At 37.4% G+C, this 25195-nt stretch overlaps 1 protein-coding gene across 1 annotated transcript in view; it reads right to left on the minus strand.

Annotated features, from left to right (window-relative positions):
* Nucleotides 1-8989: 8989 nt before the first annotated feature.
* PARM1 (prostate androgen-regulated mucin-like protein 1) overlaps nt 8990-25195 on the minus strand; it is a 308303-nt gene continuing 292097 nt past the window's right edge. Inside the window, exon 4 of the mRNA XM_044061116.1 lies at nt 8990-12813. Coding sequence (XP_043917051.1) covers nt 12729-12813 — 85 coding nt within the window. The 3' untranslated portion in view covers nt 8990-12728. The remainder of the gene's footprint in view (nt 12814-25195) is intronic.

A 25195-nucleotide genomic window follows, 5' to 3' on the forward strand; every position in this document is an offset into this window, starting at 1 on the left:
TCCCATTACATCATTGCATTTCTGAACATTTTTACTAAAAATGTTATTCATTTTATCCTATTGGGTCAAAATCAAAGCTAGCCATTCAGAACCCTTTTTCAGCAAAATTACCACTTCTGAGAAATTTCAATTTTTCTCAAGATGTGCTAGCACTGGAGTTAGTTCTAATAAAGTGAAGACATGTGGCTCTTTCCTCCACTAGGATTGAAGGGTGCTTAGTGTCTTCACAGAAACTACTTCATTTTCTATTTTTAATTTTACTAACACTTTCCAGCAATTTATAGACTCACAGGCTTAGAAAATGACATTCATCCTTTCAAGATTCAGTTAATACTAGTGCAGCCTTTAAGAAGACAGCGGATTATTTTATTTTATTTATTTAACATTTGTTTATCGGGAAAGTCCAACCAGAAATGAAGCCAATTTTCAGCAGAGGCCCAGGAAGAAATGCTCCAGATGTTATGTCTTTGTAATGTGGGAGAAAAATGGAGCACCCAGAGAAAACTCACACAAACACAGGGAGGACATGCAGACTCTGCACAGAAGGCACCTCAGCCGAAAATCGAACCAGAGAACCACTTGCTGTGAGGTGACAATGCTGCCGCTGCAGCACTGCGCTGTCCAACTGCTGATTATCACATAAGCATGTGTTGTAGCTGCATTTGTGTGGTGCTGACGTATTTAATACTACCTGTAATGGTATGAACACTACTTTCATACAAATGTACTAGGAGAAAGGTCAGTAGAGAATTCTTTGGTGTTTTGTTCATTGATCTTGTGAAAGCTTTTGATAAGGCAGATCATGGTCTTTTCCTTGAGAAACACTGCTCTCCTAAAGTAACACCTGGTGGTATTACGACTTGGCTTGAACATGAGCTGCTTCAGGAAAAAAAAAAAAAATCAGATGACAGAGTCACCTACTTACAGTCAAGGCAGAAACAGAGCTACTTCTGAACATGACATTTGTCACTTACATATGTCAGCACTTCGATATTGCCAATTTAATACAGAACACAGACGAGCCAATGTTAACTGCATATGACACATACAGGGTTGGGCCCTGCACTCTGTCTGAGAGCTTGAGCACTGGTTCACATAGTAAATTAATTCTCAGCTCTTTCATGATAATTGTGGAATTAGCTCTGCATGCACTGAAATACTTTTAAAACTCAAATATTAGTTTTCTGGCTTGACAACAGATACCCTTCTCCTGTGATGTGTATGACAACAATGGAAAGATGGAGAAACTACGGTGGTTTTGTACAATGGCTAAAATAATCCCTTTCAAAAAAAATAAACTGCTTTTCACTAGAACTATACTTCTCTTATTTCTTTTCTATGAAGAAATGATTATAATTTTGATGCAGTAGGTTAACCTGACCACAGTAAAGGCTGCCTTTTTATTTATTTGACATTTGTTTACCAAGAAAGTTCAACTGGGATAATATCACATTTTCAGCACAGGCCTGAGTCGAAAAGCTCCACATTGACATAATACAGTGACCGTTAAATAAATTTGCTACAAAGATTAATACAAAAGAATGACATAGCTATGGAAAAAATCAGCATAAGTTCAAACAGTGTAAACCTATAAATAGCGCAAATATTTGGACAGACATAACAAACTGAAAAAGAACATCTTCAACAGATAAATTATTCACAAGTTGCAGTTTATAGAGATAACATTAAATACACTAAGTACACTTTTTGGAACAGAGATGACCAGATAATATAGCCTAGGCAAAAATCTATTTGTGCTTTGTCTAAGAAAAATATTTTACTGATTCCTTCTGTCTGAACATAATCAAAATATGCTGGTGCTGGAAGGAGGGTAGGACTAGTTCAGCCTGGGGTAGTGCAGGAGTGGAACCAACTTTTATTTAAGTAGTCTTTTAGTAGTTGTTTGAAGCTGGAGAGGTTAGAGATAGATCTAATTTGCAGAGGGATAAAATTCCAAGTTTTAGTGACAGAGTACGAGAACAGACTTTGGCCAGTGGATTTGTGGGGTTTATATATTCTAAGAAGATGTTGTTCATTAAATTGAAGTAGTCTATTAGGGGGTTAGGAATGGAGAACAGGAGTAAAATCAGGGCAGCCATCGGCTTTGTGAATAATGTTGTGTGTGGAGATAAGCTGTATGTAGTTTGAGCTAATTCAAAGCCTTAACAGCAATACAGTGATGGCTGCGGTATTATTTGTTTCAGGCAAATTTTGCAACCTTATTATATTATTATTATAGCATGCCTCCAGTTTATTTTTAACGGTAGCCTGAAGGTTGGTTAGGATGAGTATACCATATAAGAGAGATGAAGGAAGGTAGGTAGTAGCGAGAGTAGTTTTGGTGGTGTTGCCAAGAAAATTTTATGCATTTCTAATTTTTGGTGAGTCTTTTTTATAATATTTTGAGTATGCAGGTCAGATTTATATATAATCACTCCAAGAAGTTTTGTATGGGAGACTACTTTAATTTCAGTTTTGTTTAGTGAAAAGATTTTGAAATTTGCTTTAACACGCATGTGCAATTTGGGGAAAAATGGCAGTAACTGTATTTTTTAGGGCTGAGTAGTAGTTGGGCATTATAGAGCTATTTCTCAACCAATGAAAATGCTTCTTGCATGATTTGGAGGAGGTGAGGCAGGTTATTATATGCAGACAGAAGTGTGGAATAATCAGCATATTGTATAAGAGAGGCTGAACCTACTGAGATATAGAGGTCAGTGATAAAGATATTACAGAGCATGGGGACCAACAGTAGATCCTTGGGGCATACCAGGTATGGAGACATACAGACTGGAGCATGTCAGTTAAATAGCTATTGAATCACAGTAATAAAGAGGAGGAGGGATAATCCAGGTTGAGACAGTTTATACAGAAGTTCAGGGTGAGAAACTGTATTGAAGGCTTTTGACATGTCAAGGAATAGAAGGAAACAAGTTTGACTGAGTCCCTGTATTTGTTTACGGTGTCAGTGAATGATAGGAGGGCAGTAGTTGTACTATATTTTGAGCAGAAGCCATGTTGGGTGGATGTTAAGAGCCATTTCTGTACAAGATAGTGGAGGAGTTGCTTAAGGGAGGTGATAATACATAATGCAATATTTATTTTTATTTATTTGGAGTTGGTTAACCAGGATAGTCCATTGGGCCAAAAGAACCCTTTTTCAATGGAGTCCTGGGGAGAAAAGCTCCAACACAGATTACACAAAGATTACAGAGATTTACATTTCAAACAATTTCTGATTACAAGACATAACAAAATACTGAGGTTACAATCAAAAATACTAAAAACAAAATTATTATTATTATTTTTTTTTTGTGAAGAGCATTGTTCAAGTAGGATTAGGAAGTGAGTAGATAGATGCAGAAGGCTTTCAGATTGGTAGGTATAATTAAAACATTGATTACTAGCTTCAATAAAGAATGTATGAGATGGAAGACTGTAGAAAGTGGAGAATGATTATGTGGGGTGGGAGCAGGAGCATTCCCATGTGGATGTTAGGTGGGAATGGAGCGATTTTTTTAAAGGTAGGGAGGCTAGAGATGGTACGAATGGAGGGAGGGAGTTCCATAGGCGTGCTAAGGAAAAGGACAGGAGGTTTTGTCCTGGGTGACGAAGGGGTCTGTAGACTTCTATTAGGTTTTGATTAGTAGATCTGAGAAGTCTTTGTATGTGGTGTATTTTAAAGGTAGTGGACAGGGAGGGACAGAGGGATGGCTGAAAAATTAGTTTGTGTGCATAGGTGAGCTGAGTATAGGAGAGGTAGTTGGGAAGTTCAAGCCAATTTAGTTTGTGGAGTGGTGCACAGTGATGGGTTGAAGATTTGTTGCTAGTGGCGAATCTGGCTATTTTATTATAACAAGTGGATAGTTTTGTTTTGAGAGATGATTGTAGGTTTGTTAAAAGAGGGGCACCAATAGGCTAAAGGTTAGAGATATGAGCAGAGATACCACCATGAAGAGGGATAATATAGGATTTTTTCCATAGTGAAGGTACATACGATTCAGCTATTGATGTATTGAAATGGATAAAGACTGGGTATGTTATGACATTGGCAGCTAACTTTAGGTATTCAGATGGAAGGTTGTCAGCTACAGTGGGACAAGGTTTGAGTTTTGAGTTTAAGTAGAAGCTTTTTTATCATTGATGTGGAGACAGGTTGTAAGTGGAAGTTGCTAGAAATGGTTATACAGGGAGAATTAGGTTCATGTGCTGATGCTATGGCAGAGTAAAATAAGAGGTAGTGTGTGTGATGTATGGAGAATGTTGGTTTTGGTCAAATCTATTGTTAGCTGAATAACTATGATTGGAAGTTATGGTAGAGCTACAGAAGTATTGGAAGGGGGTGAAGACTTTTTAGTTAAGGAGGTAATGTTTCCTATGAAGTAAGTATTGAATAAGGCTACAATTTCTTGTGAAGAACTATTTTGAGAAAAACTGGGCTCCTTGTCTGAGCCCGGATATAACAGGTTATGAACTGATGCCCAGAAGTTTTGGGTTAATTTTGGTGTTGACGTTGTAGATAGCTATACTATTTTTTATCTATGTTAACTTGATTTTACTTAGATTGCTCAATTGTCTATAAAGTTTTAGGTTATAGGAAGTTTTAAGTTTAAGACATTCTTTCCAATCTTTCTCTCTGTTAGACATTGTAATTGTTGTCTGGGTAGTGAGCCTTGGTGCATGATTAAATTTCACTCTTTTTTGCAGAGTGGGGCATGGCTGTTTAGAGTATTTAAGAATAAATTGTTAACAGTATCGATTTCCTCTTCTAGTGGAAGAGTTTTCAGGGCAGCCAGTTTAAGAGCTTTGAATGTACTGATGAAGAAGTCTTTATTGAATTTAGAAAGGTTTCAGAATGTTTTAAGTTGGTGAGTGGTATTTCTATGTGTATAAGCTGGAAGGTGGTCACTAAGTGAGTGTGGATATGTTCCAGAGGTTGAAAATTTACTATAATCAGAGACCAGTGTCCAGCCTAGGATTGTGCCTATACTTTTTGTATTATTAAATATAGTATATGTTTGGATACGTTGGGTGTAACCATAAAGGTTTATACTAGCTGTAGGGAAGTCTGACATAAGGTTTTGGCAAGTTGATATTTACATCTCCTAGTATGACTTTTTAATAAGGTACATTACTTGTCATATTATTTCCAGGTGGGATATCGACTGTAACAAAACATAGCTATTTTTTATTGTTAAGCTTTTGTGGTGATACTAATATTTCTGCATTTTGGATTTTGGGATATTGTGTGAATAAGGAGACAGATTGTATGAAATGGGATAAATTAAGGCTACCCTTTCTGCTTCCTTGTGGGGCCTATCAACTCCAATAATATTGTAGCCTACAGGGAGTAATTCAAAATCTTTAACGTTAGGCTTAAGCTAGGTTTCTGTGATGGTAAGAACATCAGTTATACTGTGGTATCCGGGCATGTAGTTTTGTAATTTTGTTATAAATGCTATGGAGGTTAATAGTGATAATATTCATTTTTTGGAAGACAAGTGAAGGAATGATGAGATGAGGGATTTGATGTGCTAGTTTTATTATCATGGATACATAGGTGTCTAAAAATAGGGCAGTACAGCTGGTAAGAGGTATAGCTTGAGGTGCTAGTTGAAGGAGGGCTAGTTAGGTCAAAATCTTGTAAGAGTGGTTCTTTACTATTTAGTTTAATTGATGAGTTTTCAGGGCCTGGGCTGGGTTGGATATCACCACACTGTGGGATCTTTGAGAGATAGTGTATTGATTTAGAGGGGAACTGTATGAGTTTATTTTTGAGTAAAGTGGTGGCAATGAAATATTTTGTGCTTAAAATAAAGACAAGGTGAAAGATTAAAAAGGCAAGGAGATAATATTGGTATGGCTAATCCTGATCTCATAGTGTGTGGAGTAAACTGCAGTAGGAGAGGTGTACAAAGATGAAATTATGCAGTGATAATTTGTTAGACAGGATGTTAGTAGCAGCAGAAAGGGACATGATGCTTTGGCAAATGTGAAATTTTGGAGGTATAGTATGAAGTGGAGAGAGGCAGAGGTGAAGTTAATGATGAGAAGTAATTGGAGAAGATTTGTCTTATTAGTTAATTCTATTTATGTAATAATGAGAAAGGAACTAGAGAAGTACCAGTGATATCTAAAGTCAGTCAGAGGTATACAGAGCAGAATATAACTAAATACATTAATAATGACATGTAGGTGCATCTAACAGTATGAACAGCAGATGTAATTCATGTGGTTGGGAGGGGTGAGAGCCTGTGAGTGATTATTAGTGAGATGGTTATGTTGTTGCAGGTGTGAGGAGTTAGGAATCTTGTGATACGTTAGAGTTTGTATAGGGAGGGGTAGGTCCAATAGAAAGGAAGTGATGTTAAAGTTACGTGGTAATGGAGGTAGGGTGGTAACTGAAGTGATACCGACTATAGTGAGGCAAAACAGAGGACGATCAAACTGAGTCCTGCAGGAAAACAGTCAGGATTACCAAAAGGTAAGTAAAAATGTCTTAATAGACTAGGAGACAACAATACCAGTGACTGTTAAAAACTAACAGCAAAAAGAACAGGGAAGATAGTATCAGCGGGAGACAGAAAAGGACAGTGTATCAAATAGCAGCATAAGGGTGCTAAAGAAGACAGAATTCATAGAACTTGGCTAGTTCAGATGTTTCTAGATCATGTTGTTGTTCTTTCGGCTTTACCTGGTTAGGGGTCACCACAGCAGAACTCCGGTCCGCTAATGATTGGCAGTAGATTTTTTTTGCGGGTGCCAAGGTGCCAGCTCGAAGCCCAACCTTCAACGAAGGCATGCCCATTCTAAGCATGTCTTTCAAATGCCACTCGACTGCGGGGAGGACATGCAGACTCCACACAAAAGGCACTCCAGCCAAGAATTGAATGGGAGAACCTCTTGCTGTGAGGCAACAACGTTACCGCTGAACCACCGCGGCTTACATGTTTCTGGGTCATGTGCTGCAGAATACTGCACTGGCCAGAAATTCCTGGGCTGTGATGCATTTTACACTAAGCTTACCTACATGTAGCTCTTTGCAGAGCAAAAGCTGCATACTAAATCCTCATATGCAATCTGCAGTTACTGTCATATGTGCTCACACTCTGGATACCGCAAATTCTCTAAGTGCAGTTTCCATGGTTAAGTTTAAAAAGTGTTACAAAACTTCAGGGATTCTGCAATTAGTCAATAAACTCTACTCTGTCTGGTATATAGAACTTTATTGCTTGTAGCTTATTTATTTTAAAATAAAGACATATTTCGAAGAGCACATCAAATGTAGGTGTTTTGTAGTTAGCGATGGGTATGATGTTCCACAAAATGAATGTTAACCTTTTTGCTGTTGTGGCATTATTTAACGTTACTAGCAATAACATAGATTATATGGTCATGCCATACCTTATTTACATTCCTGTTGCTTCACATTTCTCCAAATGCCTTTTTAACTATTTTTCTCTCAACCCCCTTCACCTTTTGCTGGTTGCCATTAATAATGCTAACATTTCATAATGCTGTCACTAATAAAGGCCCTATCAGAATGTTGATATCTCTTTTTTATCTACATTTAAGAATGTTGACATACAGGTAAGTGAGGGGTGGGAGTATGTGCGAGTGTTCACTGGTTAGAGTTTGGGTAAGGGTTAGGTAAGGTGATGGCTTTAGTGTTGTGGATGGGTTTTTGTTTTGTGTATGTCTGAGCCTGTCTTGTATGTTAGTATTGTTGCAGAAATTGTTTTTCTAAGGTAAGGTGTGGGATTAGAATTGGGAGCAGGAGACAAAGTTAAGGTTAGCATGCACTTGTAAGGTATGCAGAGGAGTGACAAAGGCCTCCTGCACACACTACAAATGCATGATAATCCTGCCATTAACCCTAATCCTCCACCTTACCTTATAAAAAAATCTTTCCATAACAGTAAAACTATTCAGGCAAATCATGCCTTTTTTATTTTATTTATTGTAAACTGATTGAAAAGTGCAGTGTCTATTTTTTCTATTAAGTTAATGTAAGCATTTTGAGTTACATATTTTGGTGTCCACATTGTGAGTGGCTATATTTTGTTATGTCAGTATATATATATATATATATATATATATATATATATATATATATATATATATATATATATATATATATATATATATATATATATATATATATATATATATATATATATATATATATTGCTTAAGATTACTTTCTGGATCTGCACTTCTTGTCTGCCCATTAAAAAAGGCTTTTAGCTCAATGGCACTAATGCGTGTGTGCATGCCTTACATTTGTTCAAACCTCCATCCATCTATATGTCCAATGCTGCTGAGTCACATCTGACTCCAATATTGACCCTGTGGGCTTCTGGCATTGCCAAGCCTTTCTGCCACACTATATACATACCTCACACACTTGGGGGCAATTTAAGGCCACTAATCCATGTATCATGTCTTGGGAAGACTTGCCATCATTTTTTTTCAAATGCGCGCGCGCGCGCGTGTGTGTGTGTGTGTGTGTGTGTGTGTGTGTGTGTGTGTGTGTGTGTGGGTGGGTGTCTGTGTGCGTGTGTGTGTGTAAATGTGGCACCGTGCACTCATAACATGTGCACAAGTATGGCTTTGATGCTATGATATTATTTTACAGTATTACACTGGTATAGCATGTGCCATATAGAATACGTCAAATGTCTTTACTGATGTGCACAAACAGAATGAAGTGTAAAAAAACAGTGAAAATGGGGACAAATGGAACAAAGTGTTAACAGTTCTGTTAGTCCTTTACTTAAAATAACTGATGAGTAATACTGAACATTGTCAGTTGCCAGATATCTCTGGTCCACAACGAGCAAGTAAAACAAATAAAGGGAGGGTGCATCACATTTACATTTTTTAAGTAAAGGGCTCCATGATCCCTAAAAGTCTGTGCAGCATTACATCCCAGTCCCTAGGTTACAGCATAATAATACACTGCTTAGAAAAATGAAATGCTTGTGTGATAAATGCTTTAAAATATTTACTTATAAAATGTTTGTACAACATGTATATAGAGAGAGGGAAACATACTTTACTACAGAATGGAAATAACAGCCTTTGCTGTTCCTTTTGACAGCTTGTTGATGAGATTCAGGGTTTCACATTTCTCTGTGTTCTCCAGCTTGTTCCATGTTCTCAGGTTACCTCACAAACATTGGCTAATTATTCTGGTGGTATTTCAGACTATGACAGCTATGTCCTCAAGCTCAGATATCTGCACTGTCGTCTGCTTCAAAGTGTACTTCAGAATAACACTCCATATAAAACCAATCCGTTTATCCGTGTAGCATCCTATCACTTTCCAGCAAGTTCCATTGGAAGCAGAGCTGGATGGTTGTGGAGTCAGGTGATTCCACTTTAATATTCAAAAGAAGAAACACAAATTTAGAAAGCAAGTATGATTTCTTTTCCAAGTGTTAATACAATATTTTTCTCCAGGTGATTTCCTTCTGCTGACAAAAAAAAATCTAGAAACTGTGTCGTTAATCGTGTGCCTTTCTCTATTTCTCCATTTCAACTGGCTGTTCAAATCTCTAAGCAATAAGACATTTTAACTCCATTCCATTTGTAATGTATTATGTAATGTCTTAACACTGTGTTGTAAATGTGCAATGTAAGTCTTAACAAAACACTGTGTTGTAAATATGCTAATCTATCTCTGCTGTGGAACTAAATGTCAAAATGTGTACCTTAATGTCTCATTGTGGAGCTTTTCTCCTCGAGCCTCCACTAAAAACAGGTACTGTGGACCCAGTTGGATTATCTCAGTTAACAAATGTCAAAATAAATAAATAAATCAACTTACTGGACAAATTACAAAGAAACTGGTGTGGCAGTACTTAAGTAAACTGAGCCTTTTTAGACATTCACATGCTACCTGAGACTTTCAGAAGTCATTAAGCTGCGTACAAATATAACATAATGGACAGAGAGACAAGTTTAGTGAGTAAAAGGCCATTCATTCAGGAGATTATATTAATATAAAACTTAACCAGAAAAAGTTTTCCACTCCTAGCACTCATTTCACGTTTGGAATTATTTTTCTACAAAAGTATTGAGATGTAAAGTTCTGAAGTTTTTCTGTGTTTAACAAAATAAACTGCTACAGCTAGTGTAGGCCATAATGAATGAATGATAAGGATGATATGAATGTGTCAGTAGAAGTATAACATCACTAGGTTTTATGCTTGTGCCTAGCTAAATAATAGAATTCAGTATTTTATGCTATATGTCCCAAGAGTTTGTCAATTTCCATTCAGTTACTAGTCAAATCCATCTATCCACCACCTTCTCTGTGAAAGAACATTTCCTAAAATTACCATTGAAACTGTCTCATTTCTCTCCCTTGCGATGTGAACATTATTCCTTTAATTCTTCTTCTTCAGCTAGAAAATAATTTTTAGTGGCACCTTTCAAAAGTGTGTATCCTTACAGAAGCAAACATTATGACCATATTTACACTTCAACTGACTAATCTACTACTTCCAAACCAGGGAGTATATACCAAGTCAGATTCTTTAATCTCCTCTGAAATTAAATGTCACTAATTGTACATGTTATGTAGTATCTGCTAGACCTGAAAACTTCTGATGATGCCTAGTGAAAAATGTGAGGCAAAGTTTGGACAGTGTTCCATTTTAGTGTGAATAACTCTGCATTCCTGTGCCATACAACAGTTATAAATGCAAAGCTCAATATGCCAACAGCTAAGGTGCACAAACACTGAAACATGAAACACCAGCACAGTAATATCTGACATTAATCTAAAGGTTTAATGTGTGTGTAGGTGTAAAGGTGGAAATCTGTGTTCCCAATCTCCACTATTAATACATAACTCTATACCTTCTAATATTTCAGCGATAACACAGCACTCTGCCCATCTACACTAAACGCCTGTGATTAAACCACTTCAGACATATATTATTAGCATTAAACATAGTGTATTACAGTGGAATCAGTGTCTGAATGCACACGTGACAAAAGACTGGGAATTAGATGATCAGCTAAAATGCATTGTTTACCTGCTTCTTAGTCAAATTCAAAAATACCTTGGCTCAGCTACCTATGTTTCTGCCTTCCACATAATAAATTATAAAAATGCTTCTAGAAAGTTTATTTGGGAGCTATTACAGAAAAGAAACATCTCACTGCACGAAAGACAAATGTGAATTACTACTGTGATTAAATTAATCATGATGTTTTTGCAAATTAGGATTTTGATCTCTTAAAAATGCTGCAACTTCATGATGTGCCAACCTTTTTTTACTGTGTACTGCAGTAAGTTCCATCACTTTCAGTTAACAGTTTTTTTTAATCCTAACTATAAGAGATTCCCACCTAAGCATTTTCTGTTGTACTATTTGTGCTATTCAGTTGTTGACTCTTAGTTATGAGACTCAGCACTGACTGTCTACAACAGGCTGAATGAGTGAATCCACTATGTACAGATTTGTGGCTCTTCATCAGACTGCATTTTAATGCATACAGTTGAGCTCCTCTGGTAAAACCAGGTGTCGAGTCACTCTCATGTGTGAAAGGTTGATTGTGCTCTACAGCTCTGATTAGACACCAGTTGATAGCTGCTAATATGCTCACTCATTTATGGTCATTTACGTTCAGCATTCAGAATGTTTTATAAAGATTCAGTGCAAGTAACCATCAAGCTGCTAATGCGATGTGTCAGTGTTGTTACTAAAGTGGTATTGTAAAGCTCTGCTTCTCCACTCTGTGTGTGTGAGCTCTCTGCACACACATACCAGGGGAACATTTTGACATTAATTTCTGCATTTTGACTCTAGAGTCTATACCTTACTTCTTCGACATACAGAAAATATCCAGTTAAGGCAACTGTCTTGTGGGATTCCACTACGGAGTATACAATGTACATTATCAACACAAGCACTCAGGTTTATCAAGATATACTAAATCTTAAATTTGGAACAACCTAAAAAAAAATGAAACATTGCACCCAGAAATCTTAAATTTGTAACAACTAAAAGAAAAACAAAAAATGAAGCATTGCACCCAGTGATAAAATAAATAGTGTCACAGTAAATGACAGAATGATAATAGCGCAAAAGACTGCAAGAACTAAAATAAAAATATAAAGTTATTGTCAAAAGATAAGCCTTACAAATACAACCGTACTTGCTAATGATATGGCATACTGTCTCCTGTACCTTGCATATTGTACAGTACTACCATCCATAAATTAATGAGGCTTGTGCCTCTAAATGCCACTTTATATATGACAGCAATCTCAGTGAAAAAAATGAGTACAAACATAAACAAACTGGGCATTAATTATCCAGCCAAATGGGAGAATTTTTTTTCAATACAAAATGGGTACCTGGCATACATCATCATTAGCAACTTTGTCTAAAGCTAAAATGAAAAGCATGGCCATATTTCAGTAGCAAGTACTACAAGTGTCTGAATACAATTCTGTCATCTGGATGGTAACGCTTGCTTTTTTCACATAAAACTTTGGTTACAAAACTGACACTTTTAACCAGCTGTGTCTAGTTTATTTTCAGATATTCAAGAGCTTATGTCATACACAGAGGAATATTTGTAAAATATACCTCCCATATCAGAGAGCCGGAGAGGTAAAAAAAAAAGTTAAGTCCAATTTGAGTCATTAGCTTAATTGTCCAGAATGAGATTACACTTGCAGTCCTGGCATCTCCAAGAATGTCCACTTAAGAGTCATCATATAAAGGGTTGTTATAATTTCCCCATGAGCCATAGTCTTGGTCATCCAAAAGCCTTCCATACGAGGAACGACTAAAATGGAAACAGGAAAAACAGAGAATTAGTTAAAGAAAATTATGCTTTTCTGAATTCTCTGTAAAAAGACTTCATATTGTAGTAACCAAACAAAGCATTAATAAATCACAATACATCTGAAATCTTCAGACAACCAAAAGTAACTCTGTAGTAAATGTAGGTGTTTAAACATTGAAGCATGAATAGTGGATAACATTGCAGATGTTTAGAAAAGTACTGTTTAGATGGTAACTTTCACCCAAAAATACGTGACAATGTTGTATTACAGACGAAATTCTCTCAGGTATCATAGAGAATCATACAGTATAGTTAAACTTGCTGTTGCTGGCTGTGAAGCACCATACATTGTAACACAGGATCAATCTCCTATGCTCTTAACCACTGGTGGAGCTGAGGCATTACTGCAAAAACTGCACCCATATTCCTGATGTAGACAACATACTGCAGGGAATCTTCACATGTTGTCGGCAGTGGCTGATTCGTCAGCAACAAGTGAGAGCAGTAAAATCAGGACTTGGTAGATACACTGTCTACTTAAAAGTAGTAAACTCTTCATTTAATTGCTATACTTTATGATGCATGACAGGCATGTTGCTTTCTCATCTCATGATCTACAAAAGTCACTGTGACTCTTCTGGACAGTGACAGTATGACCTAAGCTGCAACCAAGACTAAATAAGACTTTATGAATAGACAGTAGATATGTAGCGTAAGATCTCTGATGAGCAGTAGGCCTAAGCGAAAAGAAACAATAGTTTTGTCATTACCAAGTACTGATTTACACTGAATGTGAATTGTACAATGACAGTTGTCACAGCCATGGCATACAGCACAGAAATAACTATGCTGGCTACCCTAATGTTTGTTTGGTGGTTAGTTGATCAACACTTAGAAATTGAACTGCTGGCATCTAGTCATGGCAACTACACTTGAGAAGAGAGAAAATCGAGTATTGTGCCCTCAATTTCTTCCTCTATTCCACATTTATGTAATCTCAGCTTTGGTATACATATACAGGTCAGAGGTGTGGGAGCTTTCTCTCAGATTCGGGGTGTAAGGTTGTTTTATCCTTTTGTTTTACTATCTTGAGACTGTCATCATTTTGACTACTGACCTTCCAAGGTTTCAAATGTTTTGGTTTTGAATAATTAATTAAACAAGATGTGGTTATTAATAGTGGACATGAGTATGCTGCTAATTTAGATGAGCAACTACTCACAACTGTAATAGTGAAGATGCTGAATTCAAATAACTGAAATAACATTGTGACCTCAGCAAATTTTATTAATGCAACCTCCCAACACTTTAGGCTCTGTTTACTACACTCTAACTTGACTGCAGACAATAAATACTGAAAAAAGGCAAATAATGTCATTTTATAAAGTTATAGCAAACGCTTCTATTAGAGTAGAAAGTACATTCTTGCTTGATTTGCCAAATATCAGTCCTCACATGTGAAGATCTCAGAAAAAATGGCCACACAGAATTGTTTTTTAATTTATATATTTTTAAGAATACACTGAAACCTGGCAATGTTATTAGGCTGTAGTCCCCAGACAAAGTTTGGTCATAACTCTGAAACCACTGAACAGTTTAATTATTTATTTATTTATTTTTATTTATTTTATTTTACATTTGTTTACCGGGAAAGTCTGACTGGAACGAGGTCCATTTACAGCGGAGGCTCGGGGAGAAAAGCTCCACATCAAACAATATGTACAGTGGTAAATGTTCAATCAATAAGATATATCATACAATGGTTTGTTCCAAGCAAGCTTAATTTATACATAGTAGACTCTGGATGGCAATATTTGGGAGAAAAGACTCACATTAACTGATTCAATCAAAAGACACATCACACAGGACGTAATAATTGATACATAGTAGGCCCTGTATGAGAGTATTTGAGTACTGTATAATAGAGAGTAAGCAGTGAGGAGAGGAATGTAGCAAGAATCGGAGGACAGATGCAAAAACAGAGCCAGGATTGCAAGAGGTGTGACTTAAGTAACTTTTTGAACAGTGAGATAGATGGTGCTGAAGAAATATTTTGGGGAGGTTATTCCATTTCCTAGCGATGGTATGAGAGAAAAGAGCTTTCCCTGCAGTATTGTTGACTTTGGATATACAGAGCAGGGTTTTGTTGAATGAGCATAGAGGATGGTTTGCTGAATATTGGTTTACTAGTAAGTTTAGGGCTGGAGTTTTGTGGGGATTTTTTAGTATGTTGAAGGTGAGCACTAGTTGGTGGTAACCAATTAACTGAGGGAGTTCTAACCACTGTAGATCCTTTAGGGCAAGACTGTGATGGCTTCTAAAAGTGGAGTTATTGGCGAATTTTGCAATTTTATTGTAACATGATTCTAGTTTGTTTAGGTCTGTTTTCCTGATGTGGGCTAGGACTGGTGATGCATACATTAGGGTAGACAAAAGGTGGGTTTTGGCTAGGGTGATTCGTGCTTGGTCTGATAGGAAATGTTTGAGTTTGTATAAAGTTCCTAATTTTTTATGTACCTTTTTAATGGTTTGAGAGAGATGGACATCAAAGTTAAGATCCTTATCTATTTCAACACAGAGGAGCTTAGTATGGGGGTAGGGAGAGATTGTGGTGCCATTTTTGAAGGTGATAGTCAAGGAAGGAGGTGTGGTTCTGGATTTGTTGGGGGTGAGAAGAAGTAATTTGGTCTTGTTGGGTTTTAGAATCAGTTGGATATCAGTAATCCACTTTTCCAAGGAGCAAAATTATTCTTGGGTACACTTTTGAAGAGTGGTTATGGATGGGGCTGAGCAGATTTGGATGAGTCATCTGCGTATTGTATAAGTGATGCATGCAGGGTTGAGGTATGTAGTTTGTTGGTGAAAATGGTGACTAGCAGAGGACACAGTATTGATCCTTGTGGAACACCTATAGTAGTTGGTAGTAGAGGTGATAGTACACCTTGCCATTTGACTGATTGTTTTCTATCAGAGAGATTGTTTTTGAACTAGAAAGTAGTGGAGCAGGCAAAGGACATGGTGGATAGAGTGTTCAAAAGTAGGTTATGCGAGATCATGTCAAACGCTTTAGATAGATCTAAGAATATGGCTGATATGATGTTGTTGCTGTTTCTGAGATGGTTAACCAGGTTGGTAAAGGAAAGAAGAGCAGTGGTTGTACTATGGTTTGGGCGGAAGCCATTCTGTGCGAAGAAGAGGAGATTATGTGAGGTTAAGAAGTGCATCACTTGGGTGTGAATACATTTCTCCAGGAGCTTGGAAATGGGGGATAGGATAGGAATGGGGTGGCAGTTTGATAGCTCATGGGAGTTGCCACCTTTGTGTAGGGGAATAATATATGACACTTTCCATAGTTTGGGGATGTAAGCTTCTTTTATGGAGCGGTTTATAAGAATTAAGACAGGGTAGGCAATGGACTCTGCAGCTAATTTTAGGAAATTAGTGGGTAGACCATCTGCTGCGAGAGTGGTGGGTTTTAGTTTTGAGAGTAGCTTTTTAACTGTGAAGGTTGGTACAGGTGAGAGTATAAAGGAGGGTATATTATTGTGGTCTATAGTTGGGGTGAATATAGAGTTATTGTTAGAAAGCTGGGTAGATATTGAGAGAATCTAATCTGTGAAGTGATGGTTAAATTGAGAAGTTATGCTGTCATTATTAGTATTGGTGTTGGGAGCTGGAGTGGTAGATTTGCCTGGTTTTAGTAGGGAATTGATAGCTTGCCAGAACTTTTGGGTTTTTTTGGAATGTTTGCTTTGGATACCTACAAAGTAGTTTTGTTTACCCATTTTTGTTTGCTTTTTGGCCTGATTCTGAAGTTGTTGATATTTTTGTCTATCTTGGCTAGTATTATTCTTTTTCCAGATATTCCAGGCATTGTCTCTGGCTTTTAGTAAGGCTTTTGTGGTCCTATTTAGCCAAGGGGCATAGTTAACTTTTGTTCTAAGTTTTCTGATAGGAGCTACTGTATTTAGAACATTCATACAAGTACTACTGAAAAACTCAACTGCCTGGTTTAATGCTAGAGTTTGTAGTGGGTGCCAGTTACATTGTTGTGACATGCTGTAAAGAATTTCTGGATTTGCCTTGTGTTCATCTCTAGTTTCCTTATACAATATGGATTTGGGTATGTTTACCTGTTTACGAAGGAGGAATGTGGGGCAGTGGTCACTCAGTTCATCAGGTAGGCAGCCCACATGATAATCTTCTTTGGGGAAATTAAGTAAAGTCCAATTGAGAATGGAATTTTTTTTTTGATTTTTTGTCAACTCTGGTGGGTTCTTGGATTAGTTGCGAGAATCCAAATAAGTTAATATGGTTTGTGGGATTGTTGGAGTTGCAGGCTAGCCAGTCTAGGTTTAGGTCGCCCAGCAGGATAGTTTCTTCTTTAACCTTAAGACTTCAACAATGCATGGTTATGGTGACATATTATCAATATGGACATATTTTACTTCCTTTGTGCATGTGATTTCAAGAATGCACAAGATGATTTGAAAAGTGAAAAAACCATTCCATTTGTGGTAATATATTTAAACAGGATGCGAGAAATGACAGCTGTCACATGTATATAATGCATTTCAGTATATTGAAAATCTTCCAAACTAGGAAGCAACATTAATCAAAAGTCAAACTGTGTGGTCAAAATTTGGGTATTTTTTTAATATTGTACTAACTTATCAAATTAAGATAAATGATAAAAAAAGTTTTTCCGATATAGTGTTTTATTGTCGGTTTGTTGACAATCTGTTTTTTTATTGTTAAAGGCTCTGCCTCCTCTTATGAAATATTACTAAAAGAAATTACTAGTAGTTGTGACTTTTTGTCCTTTACAGTGAGTGATGTGGGTCAGAAGGTCAATTTTCTGGATGTTGAGTTGGGCTGGGATAGTAATAATGGTTGTTTTTTTAGTAAAATACATAGGAAAAGCACATTTGTTAATAGTTACTTACACTGCAAAAACAACCGCAAGAATATCCCCAGGGGGCAGTTCATCAGGGTCTCAAGAATGGTTAGTAGAGATTGTGATTTTGTGGATGAAACAGCTTTTATTACTGGTTTGTTTTTAGAAAGGGGATATTCTCTTGATTTGTTACTACACACAGCTCAAGAAATCCAGATCAAAAGAATTATGCAGTTTCCACATATATTATTAAAAGGGTTTAAAAATAAGAAAGATGGCAACAATTACTTGGGTAATCAGGATATGTATTTGCCTATGTGTTGTTTGGTTATGACTGTAGATAGTCCAATGATTAGGGGAGTTATAAATAATAACTGGAAAGTTATTGAAGGTAAGAGAGACTTACTTTCTATTTTGGGCAGTGGTTTTGTATATAAGAAGAAGGGTTATATTAAACAGCTATTAGAAAATTTACATACAGGTTTTCCATCATTTGTTACCACCAAAAACTACGGAACTTATGTATTTGCCAGGATAAGAGAGGTGGAAACCTTAAAAACAAAGTAGAAAGAAAAGAATGGCAAATCAAGCTGGCTGCACATAACCCCCCCCCCCCCGGCTTAAATGATGTCATTAATATTAAGTGTTTTTTAATAGATAGGAAACTATCTAATGTTTTTCATGGTTTTAAGTCTGTGATTGGTTAATTGTTTTATTGTTTAATGAGTGGTTAATGGGTAGTAGATAGTTTTGATTATATATAAACTGATGTTTGTGGATATGAATTTTGTTTTCTGAAGAAGTCTGTTGACGAAAGCGTTGATTAAACGTTGGACTATGCTAATAAGTTTATATCATCTCTGTGCTGCCAGTGGTTTTGTTTTTTTGGTTGTAGTTTTCTTCTGGTTCCAAGGGATTTTGGACAGTTTTTGTTAGTTAAGATAAATGACATTGAAAAGTTTTACACATGTAGAATACATCTAATTTTTTCTCTCTCTCTTATAGTGCGATTTGCAGAATTACAATGGGGCAAAGAGCTGTGCAAAGATAACCTTATGGCTAATGATTCTGATCCATAACAACAACATGAAAAGCTGTACACAAAATAATTAATATTTGCAACTTCCTCACCATTTGTTCAAGTAAATACCACTCATAACTTCAGTAATTAATTATTTTTTACAATAATTTCATCTTAGGTCCTCACCTTCTGAAGCATAACAATGTTTTGTTTAGCTCTTTCATAGGTAGCAATTTTCCAGTTGCTACGTAACATGCTTCTTTGGCAGAGAAATGCTCACTGACAGAAAAAAACGTTTTACTTTTTTGTGGTGGTATTACAAAGAAACAAAATTGAAACTCTTGTTCAAAACTTAGTTTATTTGGGTTATTTCTATTTGTTTAAATTCTCACAGAAATAGTGCAACAATACAGTGCTTAAGTTTTATTGCTGATCATCTCCAGAGTAAGTGACAGCACGCCCCGAGCTGAGCTGAAAAAGGAGAAGCAAGTCTTAAGTCGATGTGATGGCAGTGTGAATGTGTGTGTGTGTGTGTGTGTGTGTGTGTGTGTGTGTGTGTGTGTGTGTGTGTGTGTGTGTGTGTGTGTGTGTGTGTGCGTGTGTGCGTGTGTGTGTGTGTGTGCGTGTGTGTGTGTGTGTGTGTGTGTGTGTGTGTGTGTGTGTGTGCGTGTGTGTGCGTGTGTGTGTGTGTGTGTGTGTGTGTGTGTGTGTGTGTGTGTGTGTGTGTGTGTGTGTGTGTGTGTGTGTGACACAGAGAGGGACAGAATTTACAGTAACTATGTCATAGTAGACATACAGGAGATAATAATGAAGACGGCAGTCAGGGCCTTGGTTCTTAGAAGACAGCCACCACTGTCATTATAAAGTGCTACAGGCTTGAGGGAGTGGGCTGCGTACTGTAATAATTGGGTGGGAAGACCGGGTTTTATAGCTGTCTACACAAAAAGAACCACATTTGTTGTTTGTAAAATAAGTTTTTCATATTTCAGGAACTTCATTATGAAGCTTAACCTGTTTCCCTGTGGAAGTCTCCTCTCCAAGCATACAATTGAGCCAGTCATGCTTCCTCTTACCTTTCCTGGAATATCCCTATAAAAGCATACACCTGGTAAGAGCCCATTCACTGGGACAAAATACTGCCTGTGGTAAGGTATAGGTTTAACCAGCTGGGCAGAGATAAGACAGTTGGGAATGTGGAAGTCAGAGTGGCCATTCTGTCACACCACAGACTTTGAGAGGATTTTCAAGTGGCCTACTACATCCCCACTATGACATGAACTTGATATGATACCACTGTATTTGCAGCATGTTTATGTGCACACAAACACTACAGCATCTGTAGAGCTTCAGTGTGCTCTAAGTGCGGTTGTTGGCATTTTCCAAGGTAATAATAAGCAGCCACTTAAGGAAGAACTGGCCCTAGGTCACTCAGTCTTTACTCTAACTCATCCTTCAAATAAAATGTAAGTAACCTGTGGCTTAGCTAGATGTACTGCCCAGCTTCAGTGGGATATCATACTTCTCAACTGTACAGATTTTCACAGAATGTCCAGATTTTTGTTTCATATTTTTGGTCCATTTTTCATAAAATTGTGGTTTTCTGGCAAATTAGTGGCAAATCATTAGAGACTGAAGTTAGAAAATTATGACAGCCGTTTGAGTTTTAGACTTCATACCCTTCAGAAAATTCATGCTAATGCAAAACCTGTCATTATATCAACTTTCTAAGTTTATAGGAGCAATATTTAAAAATGACCCTATTGTTGGGCCTTTGTCCCACTTTTATTTATGACTTTGTCTAGATTTCTTTCACTAAGAAGTTGAGAGGTATGTTGGGATTACCTTAGTATTTCAAAAACTTAATGAAGTGTGAAGCTATATCCCTTTGTGTCACAACTAAGATCACTTGACACTGTTTAACCAGCTGGGCAGAGATAACTCGCATGTTTCTATAGATATACTAATGAAAGGGAAACTGCAGTCTGATTAAACAATGATACTTATGAATCTACAGCTTCACTGGTCACACATTTCTACAGCACAAACATTTGTTGACAGCAATTCCAGTTGCTTCCCTCACTCCCACCCCATCTTGAATAATGAGATACTTTGCGCAGATCACAGACAAGCACATGAATAATATAATATATGAAAATGTGAAATGCAAAAATGATGCAATTCACTGACTCAGAGAGAGTTTTAGTGACTGTTTCATCAAATTACAATAAGCAAAAGCATGGAGCCGCGGTGGTGGTGCTGCGGTAGCGTTGTTGCCTCACAGTAAGACGCTGTCCGGTTCGATTCTCAGCTAAAGCTTCTTCTGCGTGGGGGACATGCGTGAATGGGCGTACCTTCATTGAAGGCTGTGTGTCAGGGCTGGTAACTTAACATGTAAAAATCAACTACCAATCATTAGTGGACCAGAGTTCCGCTGTGGTGACCCCTAACCGGGAAAAGCCGAAAGACACACACACACAATAAGCAAAAGCATGAAATGCTCTCCCTTCTAGTATTAGTTGTTTTAAGTACTGCATGGATATTAAGTTAGTTGTAAATTGGTATAAATATCACATTACTTATTTAGTATGCTATGAACAAGATGGTATGTATTTAAGCAGACATTGTTTACTATAGACTGTCCACAACAAACAGCATATTCAAACATAAGAATGCTTTGTTTGGATTCAATTTGTATAGCTCCTTTTCAATATAACCTAATCTGATTTCAGTATTTGAGATTACCTGGATGTCACTAAGACAATGTATCATCCCCCTATGTGGAGCCAAACAGCTTTGCTTAAGATTTGGTAAATATACCTATAATCGGTTGTATCTGAGAATAAATTTAAGAATCTGCACACAGTTTATCAATTTGTATGTTTTTAGTCCTACCGCATTCTATGTATCTATAAAATGGTTTCATATTATGCTCAATATCTTTATATAAATTTTCTTTACATTTTTCTTGATCTTGTCTCACACTATATGTAATCTGTCAGACCAGCTTGCTTATTTCAGTTTTGTCTCTCACCTTATGTGACTTGTTCTTAAGGAACTATAAACTCTTGAAGTTGTGAGGCTAGATCTTGATGTTAAGGGATTCACATCTAGATCAGGGGAGGTCATCGTGCCTCTTTACTCATCCCTCATCAGGCCCATAATTGAGTACAATGCCCCTTTTGGGATGTACCTTACCAGACACCTGCAGCAACTGGAAAGACCCCAAAAGTACCTCACCAAGAGGATCAAAGGGCTCAAACAGATGCCATATGCTGCCCGGTTAAAGAAACTCCAGCTCTACTCAGTGGCATACCACCTGTTCAGGGGCGATCTGTGCCTGACATATAAAGCCATGTCCAACCCAGAATTAATGGACATGCTGCACCTCAGAAAATCCAAATCCCATCGAGCTATGCGCTCGAGAGACTTGAACCTCAGCACTGAAATAAATAGGACATGATGGAGGGACAGATTCATAACCCAGAGGCTCCCTTCACTCTGGAATAAAATCCCAGTCCAGGTTAGGCAGAGTCCCTCACTGACTCTCTTCAAGAGGAATCTTGATGAGTGGATGGGAGATTGTAGGTTTAACCCGGGTATCACTTCTGTGTCACTGTTAGACAGAGGCACAGTATACTAACCTTGAAAAAGGGCATAGCAAAATTAATTTAAAATGGGTGGCGAAAGCCAAACACATTCTGGCTAGGCTTATAAATGCTCTAGGGCAGATAGCCTAGTATGAACCTATGAACCTATAAAGCAGGCTGTTATTAGAAGTATAGAAGTGGGGGTGAGCAATGTCACAAAACTATGTATATGGTTGGTAGATGCTAGCAAAACCATTCAAGTATATGTGAAGACTGGTTGTGAGGCCTAGGATTCTGAATGAAGAGAAATTTGATGATATGGCAAGCTGAAGGTCACTGTGATAATTCATCATGGTAGGCTACACCCATCCCTGCTACCTCATCAGTGGTCATTATCAGCTCTAGGGCAGCTGCACAGACTCAAATCAAACTAAGAAATACAATGAAAAGATTTCAACACCAAAGCGGAGGATGACAGGATGATGGCCAACACACTCTCCAATTGTTCTTTTTACTAAAGGAAGCATCTGTGTGGTTAATGTGACTGGATAAATGGTTACTATGCTTTGATTTACACTGATCTGTGTTGCATGGCCCTTCTTAATTTCAGCTGCATTGTGCATCTTCTTGCCATTTTTGGATCAGCTGCACATTGCTGCATTGCACTCGGCCTAAAGCAGAAGAGGAAGAAGGTGCCCTACTGTTTTTTTTCCAAATCCACAAAGTAGACAATAAGCACTGTCTTCCCTTCAGCATCCTTCCTTCTCCAGGTGATACTTTTCCATAATTCTGTAAGCTTTGCTTAACATGTACAGCTTACATTACTGTGCTTTTTTAGCAAATCTGCATTTGCTGGCATACCATCATACTGTGTACTGTTGAAAGTTGTCAACTGCTGTTTTCCTAACTGACTACATTCAAATAATTGTGCAACACAGATAGAATGAATTGTTGTCATAGACTGATTATTTGAATTGTTCAAGTTAAAAAGCTTGCATCATACAGTTTTAGCACTTTTTTTGTTTAAATTCACTGGCAATTGTTATCTCCTTATTGTTCATATGACTGCTGAATTTTAATAAGCTTGATTCATAGTAGTTAGCATTGTTGCCTTACTATATAGGGAGAAAGGTTCTATATTACATCAGTGAAATCCTGAAATTTCAAAGCTTACAAGATCAAACACAAATGTTTGACAAGCAAATGTTTTTGCAGGGGAGCTTTTTGAGCAGCTGTGTCTCCCACATCATCTGCTACTTATACATTCCAACTCTGACCACAGTGGAGAAAGGATCAATACCCCAGTCTCCACTGTAGTGTGATAACGCAAGTTCAGCTTTCGGAAAAAAGAAACAGTGTTCCATTTATTTTTGCCTGTTCAGTCATACAAGATTTGAGCATCTGAGTTCAGTCTGGTAAGCTTCAAGCTTTTCAGAACTCAAGCTTTTAAGGGGAACCAGGGAGAAAATGTGGAGTACTTATTACCTTACTGAGTGTACTTCATTTACTGGCATCACAGAAATTCGCTCTAGTATTCTGCTGACTGAGCGACACTTGTTTGCACGTCATTTGTTGCATCATTGAGTTGCTCTGTTGGCTGCACAACAGTTGTTTGCATCAGTGGAATTATCATTGCTGTTCTGCTCCCCTGCTACTACACAGAGAGCTTCTGTACATAACGCTGACTTTTATATTGCTACAGTTATTCCAAAGTAACTTTGCCCATTTGCACACAGTGCCTGTGTATGGGGCTGATGTTTGCTTTTATCTTTCCAGTCTAATAGCAGAACTAGTGCTGACCATTTGTTTTGTACTCTTCTAGGTCACTGTGGTTATCACTTCGCTGAAGTGATTAGGTAATGACTCTGTCTAGCTTCTATAGCTTGTGCTGCTTTGTTGATTCCTGCCTAAACATCTGCCTAGCTACACTGATTACCAAGTAACTGTGATGCTTTGTATTGCTTTACAGAACTTTCAAATCTGTAGTATTACTGCTCTCATATACAGCATAGACTTGGGACTACATACTGTATTTTTTTTCACCTGTTGCCAGCCTGCTAGCACTAGGGACCCTGAAACAATGTAGCAACTGCCTTGTGCTCACTGACAATCCCTTATGGCTACCTAGTACATAATCCATTTGTGAAAAGTGTACAAACTTAATCTGATTAAATGCTATAAACACAGTTACCATAGTTTCCAGAAAACAGAATATCTAATAGCAATGTAATCATACCTCTCAACCTTTCAGTGCACAAAATCTGGACAGTGCCCTAAAAATGGGGGGACAAAGACACAAAAATAGGGACAATTTTTTAATATTGCCCTTTTAAACTTAAAAAGTTGATAGAGTAACTTTGCATTAGCATGACTTTTCTGAAGGAAGTGAAGTCTGAAACTCAAATATCAGTCATTATTTTCTGACTTCAGTCCTCAATAATTTGCCAGAAAACCAAACAATTTATGAGGAACAGACCAAAAATATGAGGCAGAAATCTGGACATTCTGCAAAAATCTGGACATTTGCGAGGTATGACTGGAATCCAACATAAACCCACATATGCTGAGGTACTGAAAAACTAAAAAAATCCCTGAACTCCTGGAAGTGTACTAGTAGACCCACACCTATTCACACCTTACCCACAACACAAGGAACAGTATCAAATATTTCTTCCCCAAACAAGAGACTAGAGCTGTATGCCTAAACCCTTAAAGTTACCAGAGTATTTTGATGCACATATCAATGTCCTAGTCACAAGTGACTCCAGTCAGACACATTGAGATTCCATTCAACAGACTGAACAAGGACAGAGAGACTGTTAGCTATCTCTCAGGTACTAGAATTTGTGATGTCATTAGGGCTCTTATACCTTTTCA

The sequence above is a fragment of the Protopterus annectens genome, chromosome 2.part0, assembly GCF_019279795.1.
Source record: "Protopterus annectens isolate FY-2018-M chromosome 2.part0, PAN1.0, whole genome shotgun sequence".
NCBI lineage: Eukaryota > Metazoa > Chordata > Ceratodontiformes > Protopteridae > Protopterus > Protopterus annectens.